The sequence below is a fragment of the Numida meleagris genome, chromosome 1 (assembly GCF_002078875.1).
Source record: "Numida meleagris isolate 19003 breed g44 Domestic line chromosome 1, NumMel1.0, whole genome shotgun sequence".
In the NCBI taxonomy this organism is placed as follows: Eukaryota; Metazoa; Chordata; class Aves; order Galliformes; family Numididae; genus Numida; species Numida meleagris.
Window position 1 is genome coordinate 182,932,749 of NC_034409.1, and position 19,003 is coordinate 182,951,751.

At 47.9% G+C, this 19,003-nt stretch overlaps 1 protein-coding gene across 2 annotated transcripts in view; it reads left to right on the forward strand.

Annotated features, from left to right (window-relative positions):
- The window catches only part of MAML2 (mastermind like transcriptional coactivator 2), a 205,604-nt gene continuing 186,606 nt past the window's right edge, over window positions 6-19,003 (forward strand). For both annotated transcript variants that reach the window (XR_002433660.1, XM_021381510.1), the window contains exon 1: window positions 6-419. Coding sequence is in view for 1 of the 2 variants with exons in the window: in XM_021381510.1 (XP_021237185.1) it covers window positions 6-419 (414 nt within the window). In the remaining variant the exon portion in view is untranslated. The remainder of the gene's footprint in view (window positions 420-19,003) is intronic.

Consider the following 19,003-nt stretch of genomic DNA (forward strand, 5'->3'; position numbering starts at 1 on the left):
GAGCCATGGGCGACACGGCTCCCCCCCAGGCCGCGGGGCTGGCGGCCGGGCTGCTGGGGGGGGGCCCGGCGGCGCCCCGCGTGCACAGCGCCATCGTGGAGCGGCTGCGGGCCCGCATCGCCGTCTGCCGCCAGCACCACCTCAGCTGCGAGGGACGCTACGAGCGGGGCCGCGCCGAGAGCTCCGACCGCGAGCGGGAGAGCACCTTGCAGCTCCTCCACCTCGTGCAGCAGGGGCAGGGCGCCCGCAAGGCCGCCAAGCACCCCAAGGCGGCCGCAGGAGCGGCGGGAGGAGGAGGCGGCGCGGCCGCCCCGACCGCCGCCGCCGCGCCCCCGGACTACCACCAGCACCTCCTCAGCAACGGCGGCATCAACGGGGAGCAGCCGGCGGGGGAGCAGCGCGCCTCGGCCCTGCTGGCGGTGAGTCACAGCGCCCACTACCGGCGGGAGGCGGCTCTCGGCGGACCCCCAGACCCCGAGCCCCCGCCGGCCCTCGGGCGAGGCGCGAAGGCGGGGCCGGGCCCGGCGTGCCGCGCGGCGGCTGGGCGAGGGGTGAGGGGTCTGGGCCTGGAGTCCCGAGTTCCTCGAGTTGGGATTTTGGGGGCTGCAGCTCCGCGTGTGGTGGCGGAGGCACCCCCAGCAGCTCCACGGCACGGAAAGAGTCGTGAAAGCGTGGTCTGCGCTCGGAGCGGCGCCCCGGCTCCGTCCCAAGGCGTCGGGCAGCGTGAGGCGGCCAGGGCAGCTCTGTGCAGCTTGTCTGCTGCATCCGTGTTGGCTCCGTCAATATTTATGCCTCAGATTAGACGGGCTGAGCATCTGTTTGTGTCCTTTAACCTCATTACCTCTGAGGTGGGCAGATGCCCATGAAGCAGAGCACGTGGCGGTGCCCGGCGAGGGTGTGTGGCGGCCACTGAGTTACAAGGGTTTTCCACGTTGCAGAAAACACACTGACCTTTTTCAACTGGAAATTGCTCTGGATGTGTCCCGGAGGCAGAGCCCCATCTCGTTGCTGTAGGACGAGCTGCGCTGTATCTCAGCCCATCCTGGGCACGCATGAAGCGCTCAGAGCCCTGATAGGCCCACGGCTGCTGCGTGAGCGGCCCGAAATAGTCTGCTTCCTCCCTTCCGCACATAAGCCTGTCCTTCTGAGTGCCTGACGTATCCTAACCCAGGACCTCTGTGATTACTTTCGCCCCTTTTGCCGCAGCGCGTAGCATTGAGTGGGGCAGTGATGTCAGCACCAACGCGATAACATTGTGTCCAAGGGGAGCTGGGCTGCTTCCACCTGACTTCAGTGTTCAGATTGCATCTTGCTGCGTTCCTTGTCACAATCAAGAAGGCCGTTATCTTATTTTTCCAGTGCGTATTAACGAAATGCTTTGCACTTGTCTTACAGAAGAAAACAAACCACAACAACAAGGCTTTTGCATAACAATGTGCGTCCCAGAAAACTCCGCTTTCCGAAGTCAGGCAACAGGCCTGCATGTTGTTCTTTTTGTTTTTGTTTTTTTTTTACTAGCTGTTACTATTATTACGAAAGAGCTGGAGGCAGCTGCTTGAAACTGCTAAGTGAAACAACCCCAAAGAAAATACCTAAGGGTTTTCGTCTTTTCAGCAACCAGAGGGGCTGCCCCTGTTTCTTACAGGGCTCGTTACCCTACTTTTTGCCAGATGATGCCAGCACGGCCCTTGTGCTGTTCTGCATGTATCTGATGAGGGAAGGCTCTGCTCAAGCGTCCCTCATTGTGCATGCCCACATTCAGTAATCCTGATGACAAGGTGTGTGACTTCACCCAGCGTGACGATGGGGCGCTGAGCCACGTTTCGGCACTGCAGAACGGCTGGCTCGTGGAGCTGCACCGTGGCGATGGTGTCACTGAGCATCCCACTCTGCTCCACACAGCCATTCTTCACAGCTGCTTTGTAGGGCTGCCTCAGCGAGGAGCAGGGAAAGGCTTTGGCTCTAAGTCACGTCTCTGTGTAGCGAAGGCACGTGTTCCGAGCACTCCTTAGAACAAATGTTAAATTCGCCCGAGTAGGATGAATTCAGGTGGCTGAGGGGCATCCACCAGGTAGCCCAGCATTGTGTTCCTCTTCTCAAATAGTCAGAGGGTAGCGATGGGCCAGAAATAATGGGGTCTTGCTTTTGTTCCGCCTGTAGCCAGAGGAGGAATGTGCTCTACCAGGTATCATAAGGGCATTTGCAACAGGAAGGATGAGGCAGAGTGAGCCCATAAATAAATGGGGAAGAGACATCTATGAGGCTGCAGGATCCATGCTCTGTGGGATGTTTCTGAAGGGGAAATCCGGTGGAAGCCTTATTTGCACCGACGGTTATTCCTATCATTTCAGGCCTTTTGCTGAGAGCAGATGGCAGATTGGAGGCGCGTGGGGTCCTGGAACGTGGCGCGGTTCTGAGCCTCAGCTGTGGGAGGTGCAGCTCTGGCACGAGGAGGCACAAGGCGGGAGTGTGTGTGAGTCTCACGCTGAGGATGTGGGGTTTGACACATCCCTGACTCCACGGGGGGACTGTAGAGCTCCACCTGCCTTGCTGCAGCTCCACCAGGTTAAAAAAACTCAGTGTAGATAAGCGTGAAGGCGGTCATAGCTCTCGGGAGTTCTGGCTATCAGGGCGCTCTTTGTTTTGCAAAACCCAAGATTGTCCCCACGCTTCCTCCACTGAAAATAGCTGGGCTGTGCCCCTCACTTTACAGATCTCTCTGCTCTCGTTACAAGTGCACCTGCCACGTTTGGTGGCACGGGATGGGTCGTTTACATAGTTGGGCTCCAGAGTAAACATTTGACACTCGATAACGTTTGAAACAGAGTTCACTTGAACATATCAAAGAGCTTGAAGTGATAATCTGATGTTGTTGATGCTATTATTTGATAATTGTCTGTTCCCAGCAGACAGTTTAAAACCAGCAGAAGAGAGAGTTTTGAGTAGGGCAGGGTTTGGGCTCAATCTGGCAGCATTACTTTGCTTTTTGAGAAAGCATCTTTGGCAGCAGCATTTTCTGACTGGGGAGCGGAGACCAGATTTCTGAGCTGGACTGATGGGTGTGGGTGCATGTGGAGGAGAAATTTATTCTCCTGGACACGGCAGGGAAAGCTTTTGTGCTTTCTGCCTCCCCGCATTTCCCAAGAACTGACGTTTGTTTATTTATCTGGTAGTGTTACTTCTCATGGTGCAGAGTGAAACAGATAAAATATTCTGTCATTCTTTTATACATACATCTGCATGTATATATGTACGCCCTCCAGCACTTAGCTGTTTATATTATTTACGCTCTGTATAAACTGTTAGCTCTGGAGGGCATTCCTCAGTGGCTAAAGTGTTGAACGGGTAATACCAAAGTTCTTGCACCGTGGTTGCAAGTCCCCAGTGGCCCTTCTGTTCCTTCAATTTTCTGACACCGTTCCTTTTGCTCTGTGTGGGCCAGGAGCTCTGTTTCCCAGGCACTGGTGTATTATTCTGGTTAGGTTGTTGCATTGCAGCCATCGCTCCTGTGGCTGATGTCTTCCTCTGAGCGTGTTTAGAGGTGTTTGTCACCAGTCCCAGGTGGCTCGTTCTCCTTCTGCTCCTTTCGTAGTTGCACTGAATTTATCACAATAAGGATTGTTATTGTATTCTGTGAATGCAGCCTGCTCCCCAGGTGAAAAAGAAAAGGGAAAACTGTCCCATAGGGTTGGTGTAGCCAAGGAAGAGGGAAGTGGGTTAGTTCCTCCTGCCCCCCTGCGTTCTCAAAAACAGCAGTACAAATCTGGAAGAGTCATGGGTTTCTCTTGGTTCCCCAAGGACATGAGTGGAAGTCAGGGATATCCATCTGGTTCCGAGAGCCAGGCTTGGCTTGTAAAACTTTGATTGAGGTTGTTATTTTATGTGGAGATGCTTCAAATGAGCACAGAAGCCCTAACATTGTTTCCTAATCTTTTTTTTTAATGATCCACACTGTATTTTTAAGGTTTGGAGTATCGCGTGCTGGCATCAAAGATCCTCAAGTACTTTAAAAGGAAGGGTTTGCATGCTGGTATTTGTGGCCCCAATTTATGCTTCCTGAGCTCCTCCCAAACTGCATGCCTTCTTGCCAGTGGGCTGCCAGGGTACCCTGCAGAGCAGCCGCATTTTCAGGTTCTGGATGTATGTAACTTTTGGAAGCTGTTTGAAAGCAAACAGAGTGAGGCAGCCGGCTATGGGGTGAAGTGATGTTATGGTGCAGTGAGCAAGAGTGGACTGAAGCACAGACCATTCTGCAAAGCTGGGATGGGATCTTTGGAGAAACAGAGTTTGGTGCCAAGGTGACGAAATGTTCTGTTTGCGAGGTGGAGGGCTGTCTGCTCCTCGTGCTTCTGCGGGAGCAAAGCCGGGTTTGGAGAAAGACAATTTCTGTGGCTGAGTCAGATAAAATGAGTCACATTGCCTTTGTGGGTAGAAAACTTTGAATTGCTGTCGTGGGCCTTTTTGCCTGCTGGGAGCCCTTTTGGTTAGGATGGACCTGAGCGCTGCTTAAGATCCAAGTTCCCCTTGGCTATGAGAATGTTCTCTGAACCAAAATGAAGGCAGCTCCCCAGAGGCAGCATAAAGGTTATTGTTTAATGAAAAGTTCAGCAAGTGAACTTGTTAAGTGTCTGCTAGTTTAGGAGCCTTTTCAGCCCTAATTCTTCAGTCAAATGGTTTACTCTGAAGCTTTTTAACCTCTAAATGCATTTAATGAAAGTTTCCTCCGTCCTGCAGTTTCTGTAGTGAGTCCCTTGTGCGTAGCACCGCCATGACTTAGTAAAACAGCTTCTGTTTCTTCTATACTGAGAAATGTGACTCCAGCAAAAATGTTAGCTGCTCTGTGGGAAATCTGAACCTTAGAAAGGTACGTCTGAGTCAGAGAAGCTGCTTTGCTGAAACTTTGACTTATCTCACTGTTATTGCTCCTCCCATGGCAATGAACGCTGCCTGCAGAAGGTGAATGTGGTCTTCAGTTAGCCTGCGGTGACCAAAAAATCCCCAGCAAGTAGGTTAGTCAGTTAGCAGGCTAGGAAAGACCATAACATGCTTCTCTTCTTAACTGCTGGCAGAGGTCCTTTCTACCAGGTATCTGCAGAGGCCAACTTGTTCCACTTAACGGTATTAAGAGATGGTTATTTTCTGTTCAGTTTTGTTTTGTTTTGCTTTAAATGAAAGCACAAACTACTTACTCCTCAGATTTCTCATGAAAAGCTTCCCGTAGCCACTTGAGAGCCAGCTTGTGAATTTGTTGTACCTTGTCAAGTTCTTCCAGAGTGTTCTTAGATGCGGGTAATCAGTCTGTAATTGTACTGAAGTGCCAACTCTGACACCTAACACAAAATACCTACAGCTCTCAAGGAACAGTTCTTAGGTGTGCTCTCTGTAAACTCACTTTCTGCTCTAAGATCTTTCTGACAGATTACTCCAGTTATTTCACTTCCATAAACCTCAGCTTCCTCTATGAAAAATACTATGTATCACCTTCGTAAAGTGCATTGAAATCTGATGGTGAGTTTTATGGCTTAGAAGTCACATTCATTATGGATGGAGCTTAAGACAGGATATCTGAACGTTTTCTTTGGCAAAACTGCAGGCCATGTCTATGAGCTGATGGATTCTTCTTATTTGACTTCTGTGTTTTGAGCCTTCGAGGTGCACTCGGATCACCTTTTCAGCCTTTGTCCCACAGGTATAAGGACTGGAAAAGTAAACCCAAATGAGTCTTTTACATAATGACGTGACTTCCAGAGCTGGGTTTTTATACAAGATTCACAATGAAAGTGCAAGACGTGGCAGTGCCTCTTATTTTGCTGCCCCTTCTCTTTAGGAAAGAGAAGGGTGGTTTTTTTTTTTTCATAATCATAAATATATGCTTCATATTTTAACTTATTTTTGCTTTACTTGCTCTTAATTCTGCATTAGTTTGTACTCCAATTAATCTCCCAATTAAGTCAGCTGTGTCCAAGCACTGCATGTACTTGATTCTGCAGCAGACTGGGAGCAGAGTGGGACTGGAGCTGACAGCCTACACTGGAGTCATCTGCTCTCTGGTGAGGCTGCATCTGCACCCCAGCAGCAGCAGGTGGGAGCTGCTTGGTCCTGCGTGTGTTACCTCCACTGGATAAGTGGATGATACTGTAGTGATGGAGGAAAGCTTGCATCTGTGGCTCAGGTGGGAGGCAGACTCAGAGATATTTCTTAACCAAATAACTTGAACACTTACTGAAGAATTATATATGTATGTATTTAATTTGCAAATACATTATGCCCATGGCTTCACGTACAAGTGCTGCCGTTTCCCTGAAGGAGTTCCTTTCCTTTAGAAATGGCTCCTGTAGCTATTTTCGGCTGTGTCACTGGGTTGTCATGATGCACTTCTAAGGACAGCTGAATCAAAGTGCAGAGAAATTGGTAACAATTAGAAATTGGCACCAATTAGAAATTGGCATGAAAGTACTTGTGACACCGTGAGAAAGCAGATCTTGCAAAGCCGTTTACCTGCTGCCTGAGCCTGAAGGTGTCTGAAAGTGCTGGTGAGTTCTTGGACTAGCAGATGAAACCAAGAAGTTTCATTTTGGTTACTGTGCTTTGAAACAGAGCATGCAATTGTGCAACAGTCATGGCTGTGGCACCCTGGCTTCATTACAGAGCTCTGCAGACACCTCCCCAGAGTAGGTGTTTTACACAAACATCCCGCGAGAACCGTGCCCTTCCCCGCATACCTCGGGGCCTCGGGAGACAAGATAGACAAAGAGTGGACGCAGGAACAGAAGCACGGAAAGGTCAAGTGTCTTGCCCAAGGTCAAACACCAGGTCAGTGGCAGAGCTGGGAACAGAGCCCAGATTTCCTGACTCCTAGTCCAGCACTCTATTAATCATCTCTTTGCTTTGTGTTCGGCGGCCTCTTACTGTCCATAGGAAATGTGAGGAAGACTTTCCGACGGCTTCGGAGTAACTTAGTTTTGGAAACTATTGATCATCCACACGCTATTGAGATAAAGAGTTCATGCACTGGACATGCACACCAGGGGATTCAGAGCGGTGCACTGTAGGTATTGATCCAGGACACTGAAATGCCATATTTCATAATCCTAAACATTTATCCTTACTTGGTCTTTTTAAGTCTTTTTCCCCTTACACTGTGTACAAAATGGTTTGTTTTTACACAGTTACTCATCACATTTAACTCCTACGTTGGTTCTTACCCTGTAAATTGTTTCTTTCTTGAAAATGAGTTACGGCAGTTATTTAGTTAGCAGGACTTTCCTTCTCCGTGGAATTTACCGATGAACTAATGAAGCAGTCAGAAAACCAGAGAGTCAACAGTCCAGAGTCACTTGTAATTCTTACTTATTTTCATTCCTCACCTTACTATGTATTCAGTTTTCAAAGGCTCTTAATGAAATTATCTTGATCACAAAGTTAATTATACCTGTAAGATTTTTTTCCCCTTAAAAAATTTTGACTCGAGGCAAAAATCTGGCTACCGTGGTAATGACTTATTGAGAGTCTCTTGTAAACAATAGTATAATCACTTTCTTATAGTCATGGCAACAGTGTTTAAGCAATGAGCTTACTGAACACAGTGTGCACCGTCTCCACTGAATAGCGATCTCAGTGCTGAAGTGTATGCTGCTCATTTTCACAGGTCTCAGGGACATAAATTATTCAGCAAAACAACCCTGCTTCGGCAAGCATCTTTGAATTGGTTGTATTTTGTACTATGGAAGGAGGGTGCTCAGCAGTGCTGGTGCTGCTGTGGTTAATTCTGTTCCTGCTGGATTTGAGGGTGTCTGTCTCGAGCCCTTCCAGAACAATGCTACCGGTCTGCTGGGCAGTGTTTCCTCCATCCTACAAAATCCCTAATGTGAAGGGCAGAGGGGCACAGGAGGATGCATGCTGTATGTGTGTTTGGTGTGAAAGGAGATGACTAGGTGCCAAATGACAAATTTGTTCTATTAATCAAAGGGTTCATTCTAACAGGGCAAATGCCTTCTTTGGCCCAGAGGGTCGCCTGGGTTCCTGTTGGGTAGGCTGGGGAGGCACCTTGGAGAGTGGACGGCTTCACAGGAAGCTTCAGAGCTAAGCTCCCAGACAAGGAGTTGCCTTTGACTTTTCTGTTTATTTTGTTCTTTACAGTTCTCTCATTCAAATAACTAGACCTGGAGGAAAGACCTTGCTGGCAACAGTTGTTGTTTTGGGATGAGTCATTCCACCAGATTTTAGAAATGCCACCCTAGTGACAGTTGGCAAAAATGCTGCATGGGCTGTTCAGTTTATGTTTTTCACTTTGGAAAATCAGACCATACCTTCACGATTCTGTTGCTTTAGAAACCATCTCCAGACACTGACATTTTTCCTTTCCTTTTCCCTTTCCTTTTCCTTTCTCTTTCACTTTTCCTTTTTCTTCTCCTCTCCTCCCTTCTCCCCTCTCATCTCTCCTTTCCTCTCCTTTCTCTTCCCTTCTTTTCCTTTCTTTATTCCTCCCCTCCTCTCCCCTTCCCTATCCCTTTCCTTCACCAACCCTTCTCCATCTCTTCCCTTGCCTGTCCCTGTACAATCCCTTCCCGATCCCTACTTTTCTCTTGGCCTTCCCCATCCCTTACTCCCTTTTCTTCCTGTTTCCTTTTCCTTGCTGCTGTGGTATATCAAAATCTGGGTTTTCTAAAGCTTTTCTCATCTGATTGGCCTCTTCTGAAACCATCCATGGGAAATACTGTGGATGTGACAGTGTGGAACATCAGCCTAGCACAGGGTCAAGCTCGCTAGTGAGGGTGGTGACACACTGGAACGGGTTACCTAGTGATGTGGTTGATGCCCTGTCCCTGGAGACTTTCAAGACGAGGCTGGATCAGGCCCTGGACAACCTGATCTAGCTGTGATGTCCCTGTTCGTTGCAGGGGAGTTGGATGAGATGGCCCTGAGAGATCCCTTCCAATTCTAAGGATTCTATGATTCTATGATTTCTGTAGATTAGGCCATTTTGCAGTCAATTATTCTGTTTTCCAAAGAAATGCATTCACTCTGTTTCTCTAATAGCTTGTGATTCTACGTCCTTCTAAACTGGATCCACTTGGTCTTCAGCACTGGGCTGCTTACCTCTGTGGCCTAGTTCCTAGAAATAGTTATACACATGGCTAGTTGTGCACACATAGGTAATGACACTGAAATCAAGATGTGTAGAGTTAAGCAAGTCTAGAAGCACTGCCAGAGTTTGGCCGCAGATAAACTGCAGCCTGGCCAAAGCCCACTGTGTACTACCAAAATAAAGCTGAGTTCAAGAGTAAGAAGCATATTAGTTATCGATCAGCTTGTTTCCTTAGCACAGTTAATTCAGCACTTTTTAGATCTACTTTCCACATTTCCTGCAGATCCACTTGCCCTTCCATTCACACTTATTTTTCCTCCTTGCTGCTCAGCTCCCACAGACCGGAGCTGCCAGCTGCACAATCCGCTTTCATAATGATCAGGGCTCCTACATTTCTTCTTTCCTACCAACTTTGTGCATTGCCATCATGGTTCCTAGGACAGATTTTGGCCAGCTTGTAAGGAGAGAGAGAGTCACAGCATTTCAGGCCTTCGCTTCCAAGTGCAGTATTAAATATAATCCTTATAATTATAGCAATGCCTCTTGGACCACTGTAGTTCAGGCTATGTAAATATGTCATCAAAAGCTCTCTTTCTTGGGAGCTGGAACTCGGTCTTGTTGATTGAGCTGAAATCAGATGGTCAGCAGCTGCAAACACATTCTATCCCCACCCCCCGCCTCCCTGTTTTTTTCCTTTTGCCACAAAATCCTCTTGATTTCTGTTGAAGTTGTGACTATACAGAGCAGAGATAATGGCTGAGTTATTCTGAGCCACCCTTTGGCTATGTCCTCCAAGGCTACCTGGGGGCACGAGCTGTTCCCTGTGCTCGTGCTGAGCTCCAGGACACAGAGGACGCTGGGTGTTGGAACTCATAGGATGCCTTTAGGGTCACACAGAAGCTCACACCTGGGCTGAAGACTGTGGGGCTGCCGTGTGATTGGGGCTGGCAGCACCGCAGTGCTGTCTGTGCTTATGGCCCTGGCCAGTCGCCATACAGACCTCTCTATTCATCCGAGCCAGGGCGCCAGGACCGGGGCAATTCCCAGCAGTGGTTTGTACTCAAAGTTTAGCACAGGCTTATGTAGCCCCAGGGGACCTGGGGGGGTGGGAAAAAACAGCTTGAAAAAAAAGAAAATTGGCATCCAGGAGTTGCATAACTGAATGCTGTCATTTTGGGTACTTAAAAAACAAAACAAAACCCCGGCATTCATAACCTGAGATATTCAGGTTTTTAAAAGTGCCACTTGCCAATACACAGTAACTACTTTTCCTAAGGCCTTTTACTCCATGTATTTACAGGTGGACCAGAATAGCTCTGCAGAAATTAATCCAGTCTGCTGAGTAAACAGTAGGTACTTCTGCAACTTGCTATATATACCAGCTGTGTGTAAGGCCTTTGGCACACATTTGTACCCCACACAATGCACATGAGGGGCCCTGACAGAGCTGGGATGGCTGCTGAGGTCGGGAACCCCTCCCTGTTGTGTTGGATGTCTGCTCATTCTGTCAAGCTCGTGAAGGGCAACTGCTTTGGATGCCCGGCATGTCAAGAGGCTGCTCGCTGAAAAGGCCCTTTATGTGGTTCTCAGAGCCCTCCCTCAGGACGTACTGAGTGTGCTCAGGTCTCTCAAAGCACAGCCTCTTCGACACAAGTCAGGAGCACTCTTCAGCACAGTGTCACGCCGCTTCTTTTGGTCACAAAAGTCACATACATCCCCTTTCCCTGGCAAAGTCCTCTTCTGCCCCCGCTTCCCAGCCCTGTTAGCCACTCCTCCTCCTCCTCTCACCTGGGTAATCCCCATCCTTTGTCTCCTTTCATGCTCCTGACACTGCTTCCTAAGGTGTTTTTTTTTCTAGCTTGGAATAAAGGACCAGAGAGCCAGGTTACCAGGTTGGTGCTGGACACGTGGTTTCCACGTGTTCTCCTCATCTTCCTTCCTACTGCCTCTCTGGATGCCTTTCTCTCTTTGCTTGAGCTGGAATTCTAATGACCATGGGCTTGAATGTCTTGCATCATAGTCACAAGAAGCTGAGAGGAAAAACTTGTGTGACTGAGAGCACATCTATAGGTTCTCTGGGCAGTCCCTGCAGGCAGTAGGTGCTCACACCCTGGGCATGCTGTTGTGAATGCTCAGGCTTCAGTTCAGGAAAATACTTGAAGAATATATGTAGGGTTAAACACACTCTTACGTGCTTTTCAATTTGGTTGTTGCTTGCCTGAGGTGGGACCTCGCATTGGAGAAGACCTTAATGGCCTGATTCAACAAGTGCTTGAGAGTATATCAAACTTTTAAGAATAGAAGTACGTGCACTATTTTGCGTTTTAAAAACTACTGAAAAAGGTAGTGATGTTGTGAGCAAGGCAGAAAATGGGGAGGCTCTCCTGGTCTTCTCTTATACTTTGAGTCATGCTCTGGACTGTGAGTATTTCTGAACTCTAAATACTTTTCTGTAGTGATACTGCCCTGTAATCACAGAATCGTTAAGGTTGGAAAAGACCACTGAGATCATCTAGTCCAACTGTCAACCCATCACCACCATGCCCACTAAACCATGTCCCTCATGTAATTGTGTTGTGTGTGTGCAGATTATTTTGAAAAATTCCAGTTAAGAAGAGCATTTAAGTCTTAGAAACAAAGTTAGTATCATTTCTCTGAGAGCACTGGATGGTGAGTTATGCCCTTGGATTCCAATCCTGCATCCAGCATAGGATCAATCTGGAAGCAGACGGGACTCCAAGTCTTTTGGACTTAAAACATCTAGGCTTCTAATCATCCTGTATTGAACCAAAACCAATGGGAACTGGGCAGCACCTAATTGGGTTTTTGGATCTCAGCCTAAAATCTTTGGAGTACTTTGGAAAATTTATCCCTGGGAGATTTTGCTTGAGTTGAGAATATAGGTGGGAGCCATTTCTCACAAAAAACCCAACCACATGACATCAGTGCATCAGTGAGTCATCAGTCAGTTCCAGAGGTCAAAGCATTCCTCCTATTTGCCTAAGAAGCAGTTACCTATTTACTTTCTGAAATGATGCCTGTGGTGCTAACACGACATTTGGGTTTGCTGTACAGCGAAAACACTATTTTTAACTGTGTTGTATAAAGACAGGCCTTGTTGTTTCTTTAAAAGCTAGAAGTACCAGAGAACAAACGTAAAAGGTCCATTTCCTTCCTTGCTGGTATGTGTGGTTGAGGATAAATCCCAAATGGGGCTGGTGGGAGACAGTCCTGTCTCTTTCCCCTCCAATGATCTATGTGTTGCACCTTCAGAAAAGGCTGGGTTCTTTTATTATTGCCTTCTTCTGATCTGTCACCATTTTTGCTTCTGCTCTGTTTAGTTGTTTTTTTTGGTTTTTTTTTGATCTTTAAATATATTTAAAATATGAAGACGTTAATTTAGTTGAAAAGAATTTACCTGTACAGGACTCGAGGCGATCCATGCACAGGAAGGACCCCATGGAAAATCCAGTACTAATGCAGAAGTTTAATCCCTGGGCTGTTGCCCACTGATGCTTGGTTCTTATTGGGCTTCCTAGCACACATGGGAACCAGTGGTCTTGGTGTAAGGTCAGAGATAGTACTGTGAGCTGGGGGCAGAACCAGAGCTGAAGGGCACACGAGGAGAGTGAGGGTTCACTGTCAGTGCCCAAATGTTTCTCTGGACAAGAATATGAGATGTTAGCGAAGGAAGATTCACAGTTACTCTGGGAAGGGGAAAGCAAATCCATTCAGAGCACTCTGTACTCAGCACTGGTGAGGCTGCATCTCAAATACTGTGTCCAGTTTTGGGCCCCTCACTGCAAGAAAGACATTGAGGCCCTGGAGCGTGTTCAGAGGAGGGCGACGAAGCTGGTGAGGGGTCTGGAGCACAGGCCTTATGAGGAGTGGCTGAGGGAGCTGGGATTGTTCAGTCTGGAGAAGAGGAGGCTCAGGGGTGACCTCATCGCTCTCTATAACTACCTGAAGGGAGGTTGTAGTGAGCTGGGGGTCAGCCTCCTCTCCCTTGTAACTAGTGACAGGACGAGGGGGAATGGCCTCAAGTTGCACCAGGGGAGATTTAGGCTGGACGTTAGGAAACACTACTTTTCTGAACGAGTGGTCAGGTGCTGGAATGGGCTGCCCAGGGAGGTGGTTGAGTCACCGTCAGTGGAGGTGTTCAAGAAACATTTAGATGTTGTGTTGAGAGACATGGTTTAGTGGCGTTATTGGTGGTAGGTGGATGGCTGGACTGTAGGTCTTTTCCAACCTTGCTAATTCTATGATTCTGTGATTCTAATAACGATTATTTCAGAGAGGATTCCTTTTTCAAAGAAGCAAAAAGTACCTATCCAATTTAACCCAGTCCACAGCAGCAGTGAAATAGGCACCAAACGGCCTGATCTACTTTGTAAGCCCTATTATAAAACATTCATGTGTCTGAAAGTGCCTCCCTTCTCCCACCAGACTTCATCTCAGCACCTCATCCCTCTTTCCCCTTCCCCTTTCCGGGCCTCCCACACCTCTATGTTGGAACTCCCGTTGGCACAACCGGTCACATCCCAGCAGCAAGCAGCTGCCTGCCGGGACTGTCCTGCTCCCAGCACAGGCACTGAGGTGCAGGGTTACAGCAGCAATGGGCCTGACAGAAACACACACACACCCCTAGCAAGAAACAGATAGGTCCAACAACAAGTGGTCAGAGTCTCCCATAAGCTGCTCTTATCTAATCTAACATATCAGGATCTTTACTGCCTTTATTATGTTGTTATCAAGGAACGATAGGAAGGAGATTGGAGCCATGGTAAAAGCACAGGGTGGAAAGGCAAAAATGAGACTTACTACTGAGCAAAGGTTAGAAGAGTTGAACCACAGAGCACTGCAGACAGCCAGCCTTGTCTTCCCATGTCCCAGCAGCACTGTGCTAAGGACGTGGTTGCTCAGCCTGTGGGGTGCAGGGCAGTGCGCGATGGCCCAGCCAGGAATGCTGAAAGGTTTCTGTGGCTTAGAGAGTTTCTCCAGCAAAATGCAAATGCAAGGCCGCGGTGTAATACCTCTGACAATTCTATTCAGGAGCATTATTAATGAGATTATTTTTCTGAACATGCCCCGTGGTTTCTGCTCCCTGGGATTTCATTCAGTTTGCCTGATGGGAATGGGATGCTGTTACTGTCAGTGTTTATCTCCACAGCGTTTTACTTGTGCTACTCCTCATTAGCCCATGGTTAGGATGCCCCTGTTAGCCCACCTCCTCCATTCCGCTTCCCCTTTTTTTTGCCTGCTTTTGCACCACCTAAACTCTTCCAGCAATTCCTTTTGCACAGCCCAGCTCCTGTGGACTTGTCTAGCAGAAACCCAAGTGAATAAATGGTGAGAAAGGTGCACGCTTCACATTCCCCGGCAGTGACTCAAACGGAGGACTGCACCCTTGGGACACAGCAGCAGAAATGAGCTGTGGATCCCCACAAAACCACGCAGACAACTTTCTTCTCTCAGGCAGGTGAGGGGCTGCGGTGCTGTCTCCCTGCAGTAGCCAGGATGAGCCACTTAGCAGCAGCCACGGTCAGTGCCTCCCCTGCACACAGCAGGCAGCTGTCTGCTTATTCATGGAAACTGTCCTGAAGAAAGAACACAAAATAAAGCAAGAGTGCCTTATTCAAACAGTCGCAGCTTGCACATGCCTCCCACTGGTGTGTATAGAGGCTGTGGGCCAGCAGTGAGAAGCGTACTCCTGGTGGTGGGTGCAGAGGTGCAAAGCAGAACACCTGGGGCTGCTGTGTCCCTAATGGCACGGATGCTTTCCATGTGAAGTGGGCAGGGCTGTGCCATAAAGTAGGATAGTGCTGCGAAGCACTTCACATTTGTTTTCCCAGCGTGAGGTGAGCAATTTCAGGGTGAGAGCTTTTGCATCGTGAGTCAGTGAAGAGAATGAGCGCCTTGGTGTTCCAGAGTGACAAGGTGTGTTGGAGTGACAGGGGGTGGCTTTGCATGCAGAATGGTCCTTGGTGGCTGCGTACAAAGCAGAAAGTGGACATGCAGACCTCTGGCTATGGGGAACCCTTCAGTTTTATACATGAACTCATCTTTTGGATGAGGCAAAGAAGAGAATCTGTACCAATACAATAAGCTTGAAATTTAATCTCTGCTTAATAAGGCATTTGATCTCTGCTCTTGTGGAATCTAATCTGATCTCTGCCAGCTGAGGCATCCCCCTGGGGCTGACGTACTGATGTGCAGCAGCACATGAGGGAGAGCTGGGGGAATGCTGCAGCCATCCTTGGTCTCCTCAGCCTAGTGACGAGTACCCACCCACAGCTGGGGCAGATTAAGGCAGAACTCCATGTCACTTTTCTGGGTCTGCAGGTGATGTAGGTTCTGAGACTGCCATGACAGTCCCCGGAGTCCCAGGAGACTGGGGCAGTGCTAGCGACAGCTGTTCACAGCAGAGACATTAATCCCATGTCCACTGAAGAAACAAGAACCTGGATCAAGCCTAAAGTGAAATGTTGTGTTCTTAAGCTTAAGGAATAAACCATACTAAAAAGGATTTTCTTAGCAGAGCTCAGCTTGGGTTGACTGGCTTTGTTAAGTCATCAGTACATAAACATAATGGAACCCCTTTTTTGGTATCCTTGTACAAGTTAACACACAGACTTGTTTGCTAACCACTGTTTCCACCAGTACGAAATTCTAGAGGTCAGGGACCTCTAGAATTAAATTTATGAGCTATCACAGTGTGGGCTGCAGAACCAGCTTTTTTGGGGTAGTAGCTGAGAGACTCATTTCCTCTGTGGATGAGCCACAGAAACGAATGCATAACACACACTGGCCAGCAGGCTGTTTTGGCACCTGCACTGTGCAGATGCTATCCAGCTGCTGGGGTTAAGCAATCTTAAAAATTTTGTCATTAACATATCATCAGGAGGCCTTCATCACACTTTGGACATCGCACAAAGTAATGTTGATGTCAGTGAGAGTTAAACTCAATGTTAGTGAAGGGCATCTAGCTTTGTGCTAGTAGCTGGAAATCTTACCTGAGCTGTGTGTGTGTCTGTTGTGTAGAAGGCTCACTCTCTTGGCTCAGTTATTTGCTATCTACATAAAAAAAGTCTCTAACCTGCATCTGAACAGGTTAATTTGGCTGAGGGTATGGTTTACAGCAGTTCTGCCAAAACCCATGCAACTGGTGGAGGGTCTGGAGCACAAGTCTTAGGTGGAACGGCTGAGGGAACTGGGATTGTTCAGTTGGGAGAAGAGGAGGCTCAGGGGAGACCTTACTAATCTCTACAACTACCTGAAAGGAGGTGTATAATATTGCTTAAGCCAGGAAAACAATATCTACTCCTGAATTTGTACTGGTGAGGTTTAATGGCAGAGAACTGCCCACGCCTCATTCATATTGTTACATACACCCACACATTATTCCCTAACAGAATAGGGCATGGGGCAGGTTCCTGACATGTCTACAGTGGTCTGTACACATACCTTTCAATCTTCTGCAAATTGGAGATCTTCTCAAAGTTGTCCAATGCAGATGGTTTGCCTACAACTAATTTAAGTCCCATGGCTGTTGATTTCTTTTCATACTTAGCTTTCAGAGACCCTTCAGAAGTAGTTCTCAAAACATCATGGCTCTGCAGACCACAACTTGAAAACCACGAGCCCTTAGTTTAAAAAAGATTCTGGGGACCTTCTGGGCTTCATTTTCTATTGCCTTGCAGGTTGTGAGGTCTCTATACCTATTCAAAGCAAGAGGAAAATGCTCCCAGATGAGGATGATGGTGTTCAGTCCTGGTCTTGGCCCTTCTTTGCCTGAGCATGAATGATGCCAATGTGAAACAGCAGCTCCCTCTCTGCAGCTTCTCTATTCCTGTGTGATCATGACCAGTCTTACCTGCAGCACCCTCAGGCTGCTGTCATCCCTGAAAGCCAGGCACTAGCCCAACAGAAGAACACATTGATAAAAATGGCAAGGACCATGCCCTCAGACACCTTGGAGTGATGCAAGGCTCAGCACTGTGCGTCCAAAGAAGGGCAATGAAGCTGTGAAGGGTCTGGAGCACACTCCCTTATGGAGAGAAATGGGAATCTTGAGAAGAGGAGGATCAGGGGAAACTTTATCACTCTCTCCAACTCCCTGAAAAGAGGTTGTGATGAGGCGAGGGTCGGCCTTTTCTCCCAGGTAACAGCAATAGGATGAGAGATAATGGCCTGAAGTTGTGCCAGATTGGATATTGGGAAACATTTCTTCTCAGAAGGAGTGGTGAGGCACTGGCACAGGCTGCCCAGGGAGGGGGTGGAGTCACCGTCCCTGGAGGTGTTTGGGAACCGTGGAGATGTGGCACTGAGGCACATGGTGTGTGGGCATGGTGAGGGTGGGCTGACAGTTGGCCTAGATGATCTTAGTGGTCTTTTCTAACCTTAATGATTCTATGATTTTGTGATTGGACCCTGGCTTTATAACCCTTGGACACCAAGGAGTGACACAACACTCAGCACTGGCCCCTAGTTTTGTAATGCTGTTTGCACCCCAGTCAGGCTCAGCCATGCTTGTACAGTTTGGTGTTTCATATCTTGTACGGACAGCAACAGTCTCGTTGTTTAAGCAAAAGTACGCTGAGCAGTGCTGAGTGTTTCAGTGCATCTTCCTTCCTTTGATCTCCCCTAGAGCTCCACGCAGAGGTTAACGCGATCTTGTCACTCTCTGCTTTCATGCCCAATAATGAGCACAGGTCCAGGGGCTGGGCACAGTGCTATCCTCCTCTGTGCTAAGAGGGGAGACGAAGAAGGGGCTGGAGCAATTGTTTGCTGTGTTGATGACTGTGGTGTTGCCATGGAAAAGCTCAGACTTCAGGGGTTTGTGTTTGGTCGGGCAGGGAGCCAGCTTGCTCTGACTTAGTACAGCGGTGTGAGTGAGCGCGCTGTGCAGAACTTCATCCCTCTGTAGCAATTCCAAAGCAGGGAGGAAAAAAAAAAAAAAAAAAAAAAGGACAGGACCGATTTAACAAGGAGGAGTGCAGTGCACTTAGCTAAGGCTGATTGCATTAAATACAGGAGATGCAAAAAAAATCCCTTGCTATTTTCCATTTTTTCTTTTTTCTTTTTTTTTTTTTTGGCAGAATGTGTTCACTCTCTTCTAAGGACTGAATTTAGAGCAGTGCAAATAATGAGATCTCAAGTAATCCTCCTGGAAGCCAGCAGGGCCATTTAATTGGCTGTATCTGGACAGAAAGGAGCATTTAGAGTTCTTCTGAGCCCGACTCCATTAAAGTCTTTGATCTGTTCCAGAAACAAAAGTGGAAGCAGACTATACTGTTTTCATTATCTATCCTGAATGAAGTGCAAAGAGCAAATACATAGTGTAAACAGGGAAAAAAATGAACCAAGGCCCAGATCCAGCAAAAAATCTGCATATGGAACTTCCCTTATTCAGAGTTGTGCCATTATTCCCTAGAGGTGGAATTAACAGTGGTGCATGCTTTTCTCAAAGCACATTCCCTGGGCAGAAAAAAACTGAAGTTTAGGTAGCACCATGGGCCCCAGCCACGTTTTGTCCGTGAATCGCTTCCCCCCATGCTGTATCTCACTGTATTTAGCAGGATGTATCTTGGGAACAGATTTTCTGGTTACTCGGGGGGCTATGATGATTCAAGAACAAGAAGTGGACTAACCCTGAGTTCAAATACAGCGGGACAAGGCAATTGCTGACAGTGATCAGGTTCAAGGAAGCTGTGGCAGTTTGCACCAGCAGAGGACTTACAATAAGTTGAACAGTTATTGCTCTGAAGCTACCAACCTACTCGAAAGGGTTGCATTTATCCCACTATTTGTTTTTTTCCCCCTCTTCACTCTTAGCTGTGTTGTGAGGTTGTTGATTCAGTACAGAAATTCCTGTCCCCTGCACAGAGATCTGGTAGCTGTGTGTTCAGGGACAGT